The sequence below is a fragment of the Carcharodon carcharias genome, chromosome 2 (genome assembly GCF_017639515.1).
Source record: "Carcharodon carcharias isolate sCarCar2 chromosome 2, sCarCar2.pri, whole genome shotgun sequence".
NCBI lineage: Eukaryota > Metazoa > Chordata > Chondrichthyes > Lamniformes > Lamnidae > Carcharodon > Carcharodon carcharias.
The window spans coordinates 210,412,193-210,422,862 of NC_054468.1; the positions used below are offsets into that span (position 1 = coordinate 210,412,193).

The following is a 10,670-nucleotide window of genomic DNA, read 5'->3' on the forward strand; positions in this document are numbered from 1 at the left end:
CTTATTTGGCCCCCCCTGCGCAAAATGACCCCAATTGCGGGCGCAGATCAGGTCCAAGGCCAACTGCAACTGCTCCTGCTCTGCCCGCCCGCCAAAGGGAAAATTTTGGCCTATGTTTCTATATATCCATTAATGCAAACTTCCTGGAGAATTGTATGATTTTCCGTTACTCTCTATGAGGAAATACCTCTCAATGCAAATCTGTAACCAGGATCTCACCATGTCATAGAGTTGTGACCTCCCTCTCCTTGTGATGCAAGCACTGGTCTTTTGATATACCCTGAATTTGTTGGGAATTTTCGGGCAGCTTCCTGCTCCAAGTGCACTTTTACACAGATGGTTGGGTCTCAATTCTTCCCCTAATCCATATAATATAATTTCCAATACTCCACTCACTACACTTATCTCTGAATTCAAACAACTAATTGTTGATGATCCATGCTAACTCCACCCTCTTTACATCAACATTATCCCTCCTCTAGATCTTTGACTTTAACTCTAAGCTCCTATAGTCTTCTATCTATTTCCTATTTATTTTTATGTATTCTAATAACTGCTATGTTACTTCCCTGTGTCCATGCGCAGGTCCATTTTGGCTGCCCCTCCAGATTCCCAATCATCACTTTAACTTCCACTTTTTTCTTCCCATTTTTTACTTCTTTTCTCTTTACCCTTCCTAAACCCATCTCTTCTATTGTCACGCCTCATTTCACTTATTCCCCCTCAGGTATCCCGACCTCTCAAATCCTACCCCAACCCTTGACCTTCCTGCTCTCTTGTCATTATTCCAGACTTGACTCTCTCTTCAATAAGCTGACAGCTTCTCTCTGTGCCTCTCTTAGCATCCTCAGAAGGGCTCATCAAGGCACATGGCACTTGTAACCCCAATTTCCCAATCCTACTTTCTTGTTGAACCTCCTTCTTGACCTGTCCACAGCCTTTGACATGGCTGATCATACCATCCTTCTCCAACACCTCTCCACTGTCATTCAGATGGATGGGACTGCACTTGTCTGGTTCCATGCTTATCTAATTGTAGCCAGAGGAACACTTACAATGGTTTCTCTTCCCACTCCCTCCTCCTGCACTGTTAACTCTGGTGTCTCTAAGGATCCATCTTTGGCCCTCTCATCTACATGCTATCCTCGGTGACATCATCCAAAGGCATAGTATTAGTTTTCATGTGCAGGCTGAGGATACATAGCTCTACTTCACCATTACCTTCTTAACCCCTCTTGCTGAATTAGCAGGCTGCCTGTCTGATATCCAGGACTGCATGAGCAAAACCTTTCCACTGATTGAATAGTGGGAAGACTGAAGCCATTTTGTGCACCCCCTGCCAGAAAACCTGTTCCCTAGCTACCAATTCTATCCCTGTCCCTTGCAACTTGTTGATGCTGAAACAGACTGTTCACAACCTTGGTGTAAATTTGACCTCATGATTAGCTTCCAACTACATGTCCATGCCATCACTAAGACCACCTATTTTCATCTCCATAACATTGCCCATCTGTACCCCATCTCAGCTCATTTGCTTTTGAAACCCACATCCATGCCTGTGTTAACTCTTGACTTGATTATACCAACACACTCCTGTATAGCCTCCTGTATTCTACCTTCTGTAAACTAGAGGGCATCCAAAACTCTGCTGCCCATCTTCTTATTCATACTAAGTCCCGTTCACTCATCACTCCTGTATTCACTGACCAAAATTGGCTCCAGGTCAAGAAACACCTTGACTTTAAAATTCTCCTTCTTGGTTTCAAATTCCTCCATAACCTCAGCCCGCCCTATCTCTGTAATCTCCTCCAGCTCCATAACCCTCCAAGATTTTTGTGCTCACCTAATTCTGGCCTCTTCAGCAGCCATGATTTTAACTGCTTCACACTTAGTGGCTGTGGCTTCATCTGGCCAGACCGTAAGCTCTGGAATTTCTTTCCTAAACCTTTCTGCATCTTCATCTCTCTTTCTTGCTTTAAGATGTTACTTACAGCCTATCTCTTTGACCAAGCTTTAGACCATCGGTATTAATATTGCTTTATGTGGCTTGCTGTCAAATTTTGCTATATAGCACTCTTGCAAGGAATGGTTTATTATATCAAAGTTGCTGTATAAATACAAGTTGTTGTTGGAAGAGGCAACATGAACCCAAGACAATGTTGGCAATAAAATGAACACTGTAGATTGAAGGCACCTAATGTTAATTGTACTATGCCAGTTATGATATCTAATTGTATATTCTGTCAAAGAGACAATAAGAAAGAATAAAGAGAAACAAACAGGATTAAAAATGGAATAATAGAGTGACCAGAGTCAAAGACCCTGAAAATTCCATGGGGTTTTACCAGTCTCCTGGAACAGTTATGACAGGATATGTGGTAGAATCCCTGCAAGATTTCAGGGCCAAAATGCTTCAAATCTTTGTTCAAAACAGTGCTTTAAATCTGCAGAGTTAATGCTGCAGAACCAAAGCTACTCCTGACATCAAAAGGAGGAATTGCTGGGTATTGGTGGATGGCTCACTGTAATCAATATGATGTGGAACAGCAATAAAGAAAACCAACTGGTTGCGTAGCCAGAGGATTAGAGAACAGATTTCAGGAAGTGATCTTTAGGCTGTACCTGGCATTAGTACAACCACACTTAGGCAGAATTTTCCTCTCGTCAGGCACCTGTGTGCCTGACTCGAATGAACGTAAAATGATGCGCAATGACGTCGGGCAAGCGTCCTGGCATCATCGCACATGATATTCCAGTCAGCAGGTGCGTACAGCAGTCAGCAGCGTGCCCGCCAACAATTAAGCGGTCTATTAAGGCCCTTAATTAATTAATTGGTTAGAATTTTTCGCTGCCCATCCAACCATTCGGTTGGCGGGCAAGCGAAAAGGCCAAGGGGCCCTTTGCATTTTTGGCGAAACCTCATCCGCTGACGGAATGAGGTTTCAAACAATGATTTTTTAAAAATTAAAACTTTTAACACTCCTATTTAACATGTCCCTGCTCATGTGATGGAGTCACATGTTTTCATTATTTTAAATATCTTTAATTCCATTGTTAAAAATCCTCAGCTCCTTGAGGCAGCTCTATGCCTCAGGGAGCTTTTACTGCATGTACCCACACACATGTGCGAACTTCAGCGCTTGCCCTCTTCCTGCCCCCACCCCCCAGCAGAACTGAAGCTTCTCAATGCACCTTTCACACTGGCTGGCCATTAATTGGCCGGCCAGCGCAAAATTGCGGTCGGGGTCCAATTGCTCCTGGGCTTGCCTGCTGCACCCGCCCGAAGAGGGCAAAAGTCATAGAGTATCATGTACAATTCCAGTCACAGGCACAGGGATATCCAGGCACTGTAAACAACAGAAATACCAACAATTTAAGACAGCTGGGATGTGAGGAAAGGGCAAAGAACCTGGAACTGTTTAGTCAAGAGAGAGAAACTAAAGGCTCAGGTAATGTGTTTTTGAAATGTTCAAGATTTTTAAAGTGATGGGTAAAGTCAACTTTTAAGATTGCCACAAACTTTACAACCAGTAGTCATGGGTTCAAGGTTAGAAGAGAGGGTTCAAGGTTAGAAGAGATGATTCAGGTTTAACAATTTTATGCAGAGGGTGTTTGCACACATGGAATTTGCTACCCAGAAAGAAAATGGAGGCAAATAAGATGGAAAACTTTAAAGGAGAATTGGATAGATATGGAATGGCCACAAGAAGGGTTTTAGTTTTTGGGGATAGTTTGATTGCTGTCTTTTTCAGTTCTCTACTTTTCTAAAATGCTTTTTGCTGTATTATTAGCATTTGTTTCAGTGTCACAATAATGTGTGGGATGTAAACTTTAAGAAATGCTTAGAACAGCAGAATTGTCATTTCCCTGCATTTGCTCGCAGGCTATAGCTTCACAGGGGTTTGATATCATGAAACCCAACAATCAACAGTTATGTAAAATAGTTCAGGTGCAGTAACAACCCCATTCTGAACGCACAAATATGAAAAATGTCGCATTGTTGGGTTAGTTGTCATTTGAACTTTAAATTACTAACCAAGACATTTATCAGAATGTTGTCATATTTATTATTTTTAAATAAACTCATTCCATACTCATGCATATTAGCAATACAAAAGATGTTCACTCGTACTTTCACATGCACTTATAATTCAATTATAAATGCTTTAATGCAGTGTTGTCCAATAAAAATCGTTGACCAGCCACAGATGTGGTTATAGTTACACTGTTTTAGTTGCATGTACTAATTTTAATAGAAAATACCTTCCATACATTCAAATAAGTAATTTGTAACTGTACATTTACTTAAAAAACATTCCAGTAACCTCCATGACCTTGACCCTCCCTAAGCCTATAATCTCCTCCAGCCCTACAACCCTCTCAGATATCTGCACTCTAATTCTGACCACTTGAACATTCCCAATTGTATTCGCTGCACATTAGTGGTCATGCCTTCAGTTACCTAAGCCCTAAGCTCTGGAATTGCCTTCTTAAACCTCACTGACTCACTACCTGTTTCTTCTTTTAAGATGTTCTTTAAAATCTACCTTTTTGACCAAGCTTTTGGTCATCTGTCCTAATAGCTTCTTATACAAAATTGCATCAAATGTTGATTTATAATACTCCTATGAAGTGCCTTGGGATATTTTATTAAAGTTGCTATATAAATATAGGTTGTTGTTAAAACGATCACAATGATCAACATCTGTGCACTCTGTTTTGCATCTTACCAACCTTTCAACAAATGCACAGAAAGGTTAAAGTACATATGCATGTAGTGATACCAGCAAGCATTAGGATCATGTGCCCAATATTGTTGTTGAATTGGTATCTTTTCATTTACTAATAGAAATGCAATTAGTCACATTTGGTTCACAATTAGCCATGTTTGGCTAATGATTAATAGACTGGATAACACTGCGGTACTGTCATAATAATTATTTAAATTTGTTTATTTTATATTTAATAAACAATATACATGATTAAAAGTTTCATAAAATAAAAATCTGTTAAATGCAACATGTAAAAATTATTAAAATCCTTAATAATGGGTAACTGTACATTTGTGAAAAGTTTGTTAGCATATAAATAGTTCAACTTTGGCACCAATTAAATCCTTAAATATAATATAGGCTAACCAGTTCAATTATTTTATTTTTACATGCAAGTTTATTCATTTCATGTTATTTTCTCAGCTAAAAATATTGTTCATCCTCACATTTGACTAATGTTTCTCTACAGTACTTAGTTGATTGGCCCATGGGTCTATGTTTAGGGATTTTCGCTGTGAAAATGCTATTCCCTGGCTGTTTCAGATTTCTCACGCAAACGTAGCCTTTTACAACAGGATGTGTTAGGGGACTGAAGGTAATACCTGCATATCCCATAATGAAACTTTAAAAAAAAACTTAGATAGCTGTCTTTAAATGTCTTTTTCTCCCCCTCCCCCCCAACCCGCACGCCATGCTAATATTATATTGTGTTAAATATCGTTCTCTGCCAAAATTAAACTTCACATTTTTCGTTCATTATGCATCGTTATATCAACGCATTGCAGAAATCCCATAGGGTATCTACAGTCACAATTCACTTACTATATAGGCAGAAATGTATAGCTTGCATCCAGCTGCTGTATTGAACCTATCATGCTGTTAGTTAGAATTGAGTTGCAATTTTCTTCTCGGACCAAGTTCAGGCAATTTATTGTTTAAGCAGCCGAATATAGCAAGGCTTGCAATTTTGTTCTGCAATTCTCTGCGCGCAGTCTGTCTGCTAACTTTGTAAAGCTCCTGATTTTCAACGCATTTTAAACCATGTTATGGGATAACCAAGCTATAAAATCTATCAAAAAGTATTACAACGCCATGCATTATTTTTAGAGGATTATTTTGTATTTGATGCAACAGCATGCTCCGACAGCAACAGTTAATTCACGTTCAAAAAATCCCTTTCAGGGAAAATTCAAAGAATCTTGAGGAATGCTAAAGGATGTCCACACAGCGGAATGTCGATATTCCCAAAGGCAGGGGCTTTAAGGACTGTGGTATGGGCAATTCTTTGATGCTCGCTGGAAATCTTGACGGTGGAAGACATTTTAAAATGCCCTGCATAGATATGAGGAATAAAGTGGCCGGTGCTTTCCCACAGAGGTAGTTGTATTTCTCTTCTCCCAAAAGCCCATTCCATTCATTCGGGTTGTCTTCCAAAGCCCTTTTCATCTTAAACTGGAGACTTGACATGAAAAGCAGCAGCTGGTCGATACATAACTTTTTGGATTCGGCGTTGATCTTTGACACCCGGAGTTGCTCTAAAATGACGTCCAGAGGAGTTAGCCCTTTGCTGTCAACAATCTTGGGCGAAGCCCCGCTGCCCAGCAACATGAGGACAGTCTCCGCCCTCAGGAGCTCGCAAGCTAAATGTAAAGGCGTCTTCCCGTCCTCTATGTGGAAACAGCCCTTCCTGTTAATGTACGATTTAAAGCCTGGCAGTTGATTGGTTATCTTCAGGATCAGGCCCAGAATGTCCTTGCGGTCGTACCTGACTGCCATGGCAAGATGGGGGGCGGACGATGGGCAACAGCAGAAGCGATCTCCAGGTACCTCGAGTGCCTCGTCCGGGTAATGGGATAACAAATACTGGGCATAGGGGAGATGATTATGCACCACCGCGTACAGGAGGGCTTCTGAAGGTGAGTAAGTGCGTAGGCTGGTATTCTCTTCCCAGTAAAACGACTCCATAGTCCTCATGTCTTCCAACATCCACACAGGTTTTCGGTCTCTCACTGCCTGGTAAAACATATATGATAGGAATTTACATTGTCTTTGATCGTCGTGGTTGGAAGGTGGGTTGCTGCACATCTTACAAGGAAATGAGCCAGTTAAAGTGGTCCACTGAGAGAATGCCAAGATGGTCACCTTTCCCCCTTTACTCCTCTCCTCCTTTTTGTTTTAATTTCAATCCGACACGAACCCCAAGGTCAAATCTGTCCCTGGCATTTTCACTGCAGTATTTGCCAACGCGCACAACGGGGCCTCCTCTCGCTCCAGCCTCTTCAGCAAAGCATCCGCATCGGGCTCTCTCTTCTCGTTGGAACACCTTCCCTTAAATCGGTGAGAGAAAAATCAAGAAGCAAACCGAGCCTGCTAGCGGATTCAGAGAGGCGCATTGGAACTGGGAGGACCGCCGAGCCGAGGGGGAGGGAGGAAGGAGGAGCAGAGTTTGCAGCTGGTGCTGGGACGAGGGTGGTGTGTTGTTGTTGAGAGGGGGTTGTGGTTGGTGGGTGGGTGGGGGGAGGGTTGGTGCGGGACACTGCGCTTTCCCAGCAGTGGCCCGGCGCTCTTGATCATCTGCTGTGCTGGTGCCGCTCGGTGGTGCGCAGCACCGGCGTGCGGCTCTCTCTCCTCCGCCTTTGCGATCGATCTGCTTCACCGTGCCAGTCCGGGACGGCGAGGCTGAGGGTGCAAACGACCCCCGGGCGACTGAGGAGGCAGGAAGGGCAGAAATAAAGAGACAAGGGGAGGTAAAAGTGGTACCGTCTCGCCGGCACAGAATAAGAAAGCATAATGCAGAAAACGAAAACTGGAAAATAAAGCGGTGGGGGGGATGGGGAGACAGCAATGAAGAAGGAAAAGAGGACGAGGGAAATGAGGGGGTAAAAACAAAGGAAATTAAATGAATGTTAAAATGCAGAGACAGGTTGTACAGATAGATACAGGAGGGGGGCGGGTAATTATTAAAGGGAAACGGTCCCTGAAGCTAAACATGAATGAAGTGATGCAATAAAAGGACATGACACGGGCTGGCCAGGTACCAGTTTCAAACCAACTGGGAGTTTGCTGCTAGACTGTTGATGCAGGGAGATAACTGCATCTGAAATTCCGCTCCCTGCAGCTCCGCCACAATGGTACGCTCCTGTCACTTGATGCTTTTCAGTTTAAACCCATGACAAAAGTACCCATTGTTTTCGCTGGAACTCGATCATTCTAGGTCGAATACGGTACAGTCCCTCTGAGGTTGACCGTGTTTCCTTTCAGAACGGCGAGGACATGACACCAACAAGGTTGCTGAGTTTTTCCAGCATTTTTTGTTTTTCTTTCAGATTTCCAGCATCCGCAGTATTTTGCTTTTATATTAGGGTTGGAAAGAGAATGAGGGAAAACAAGACGTGGTGGTAAGGATGAGCCAGGACATATACGCCTCAGAGTTTTCACTAGTCTGCGCAGGTTAATTCACCGGGAGTCGTCCACCCAGCATAAAAGATGGAGGAATTTTGAGTGCAAGTGTAGAACTTCAAAAGGACAGACAAGTTGGTGAATTGGGTGATCACATGACAGATGAAGTCCAATATGGAGAAATGTGAGGTGATTCATTTTGGTAGGAAGAACATGGAGAGACAACTTTAAAGGGAGTACAGGAGCAGAGGGACCTGTGTGTGTGTGTGTTTGTGTGCACACAAGACATTGAAGGTGGCAGGACAGGTTGAGAGAGCATATAGCATCCCAGGCTTTATTAATAGGGGCATAGAGTACAAGAACGAGGAGATTATTTTGAACTTATGTAAGACGCTAGTTCGGCCTCAGCTGGGAAATTGTGTCCAATTCTGGGCACTGCACTTTTGGAAAGCATTGGAGAGAGTGCAGAAAAGATTCACAAGAATGGTGCCAAGGATGAGGAACTTCAGCTATATAGATTGGAGAAGTTATGACTGTTTTCCTTAGAGAAGGCTGAGGGGAGATTTGATAGAGGTATTCAAAATCATGAGAGGTCTGCACAGAGTAGGTAGGAAGAAACTGTTCCCACTCATGAAAGGATCGAAAACAAGAAGGCATGGATATAAAGTAATAGTAAACGAAGCAACAGTGGTATGAGAAAAATCTTCTTCACACGGCAAGTGATTGAGATCTGGAATGCGCTGCCTGAGAGTGTGGTGGAGGTAGGTTCAATTGAAGTATTTAAGAGAGAATTTGACTGCTTTTTGAAAAGGAAGAATGTGCAGGGTTATGGGGAGAAGGTGGGAGAATGGCACTAAGTGAATTGCACATTTGGAGATCCAGTACAGACACAGTGGGCTGAATGGCCATAAATAGGGCCCAAGCCATTTGCTCACCATGTAAGCTTGATGCTGAAATAGGGCACATCAAAGGCTTCCTGCAGGATAATGGCTACCCTGATCAGTTCATTTTGCACTGTATATCACACAAACTCATGAACGGGCCTAAGGCCATCACTTTTGGCCCTGAAAAGTGCCAAATTAGTTAACAAAAAGTGCCCAGGTTACCCTGGAAGGGCAAAGGTATCTCAAAATTTGAGCAACAGGTGAAACTAGCTGTTTCACGCTGCTACTATGCAGTAGCAACATGAGTGGTATTCGCAATGCTGCTGTCAAGCCAAAAAGACGATCTGCCTATCACACAAATGAGTAATGTGGTTTATGAGTTTCAGTGCCAGTGTGATGCTAGGTATGTAGGCTGTACGTCCCAAAGACCGACAGATCATATCAAAGAGCATGTTCCAGCCACTTCGCAATAGGTAGGGTACAGACTATACTCAACCAGCTCATGCTTGCAAAACTCAAAACACAGTGTCCAACATTAGATGTGATTCTGCGATTGGACAACATCTGCTAAATAATCCTCAATATGACAAGAATTACGCTGACAACCAATTTAAGACTGCCAATCGGGTTCATAGTGTAGTGCATTTGGGGTATTGGAAGCTACATATATTAATATGAAGGGCCTGTTTTTTGCAGACAGAAAGAGCATGTACACCCATTGCATTGCCCCCTGTTTCAGCTAAACAAAATAAGTGACAGCCATTTGCTGGCTCATTCGTCAGGAAAATGCCTTGACCAAACAGGGTCAAGTTGTCTGGTTTAAATTTCAAACAATACTTGGCAATTAACTGTCAGTCACCATCAGTGCTGTATTCTCCATGACAACGCCACTTGCTAACCAATCAGCACTCTTTTCACATACAGTATAAATTGTTGTTTCCCCCCTTGTACTGGTATTATAAGACCATAAGACATAGGAGCAGAAATTAGGCCATTCGGCCCATCGGGTCTGCTCCGCCATTTAATCATGGCTGATAAGTTTCTCAACCCCATTCTCCCATCTTCTCCCCATAACCTTTGATCCCCTTACCAATCAAGAACCTGTCTATCTCAGTCTTAAATACACTCAATGACCTGGCCTCCACAGCCTTCTGTGGCAATGAATTCCATAGATTCACCACTCTCTGGCTAACTAAGTTTCTCCTCATCCCTGCTCTAAAAGGTCTTCCCTTTACTCTGAGGCTGTGCCCTCAGGTTCTAGTCTCTCCTACTAATGGAAACATCTTCCCCACGTCCACTCTATCCAGGCCTTTCAGTATTCTATAAGTTTCAATCAGATCCCCCATATCCTTCTAACCTCCATCGAGTATAGAACCAGAGTCCTCAAACGTTTCTTATATGTTAAACCTTTCATTCCTGGGATCATTCCTGTGAATCTCCTCTCCAGGGCCAGCACATCCTACCTGAGATACAGGGCCCAAAATTGATCACAATTCTTGCAAGTGTTCTGATGAGTGCAAGATGAAAAGCTTAGTCATGTCTCTTTTTTCAGCAATGCTAAAGTTCTGTACTACCCCTTAATTTATTTAAATTATAATAAAAACAAGCATTTTAA

General features: G+C 42.6%; 1 protein-coding gene across 1 annotated transcript; it reads right to left on the reverse strand.

Annotated features, from left to right (window-relative positions):
* Positions 1–5,495: 5,495 nt before the first annotated feature.
* LOC121274414 (ankyrin repeat domain-containing protein 9-like) lies at positions 5,496–7,249 on the reverse strand. The gene has a single exon (XM_041181727.1). The coding sequence runs from the start codon at positions 6,855–6,857 to the stop codon at positions 5,982–5,984; it is 876 nt and encodes a 291-aa protein (XP_041037661.1). The 5' UTR covers positions 6,858–7,249; the 3' UTR covers positions 5,496–5,981.
* Positions 7,250–10,670: the final 3,421 nt, after the last annotated feature.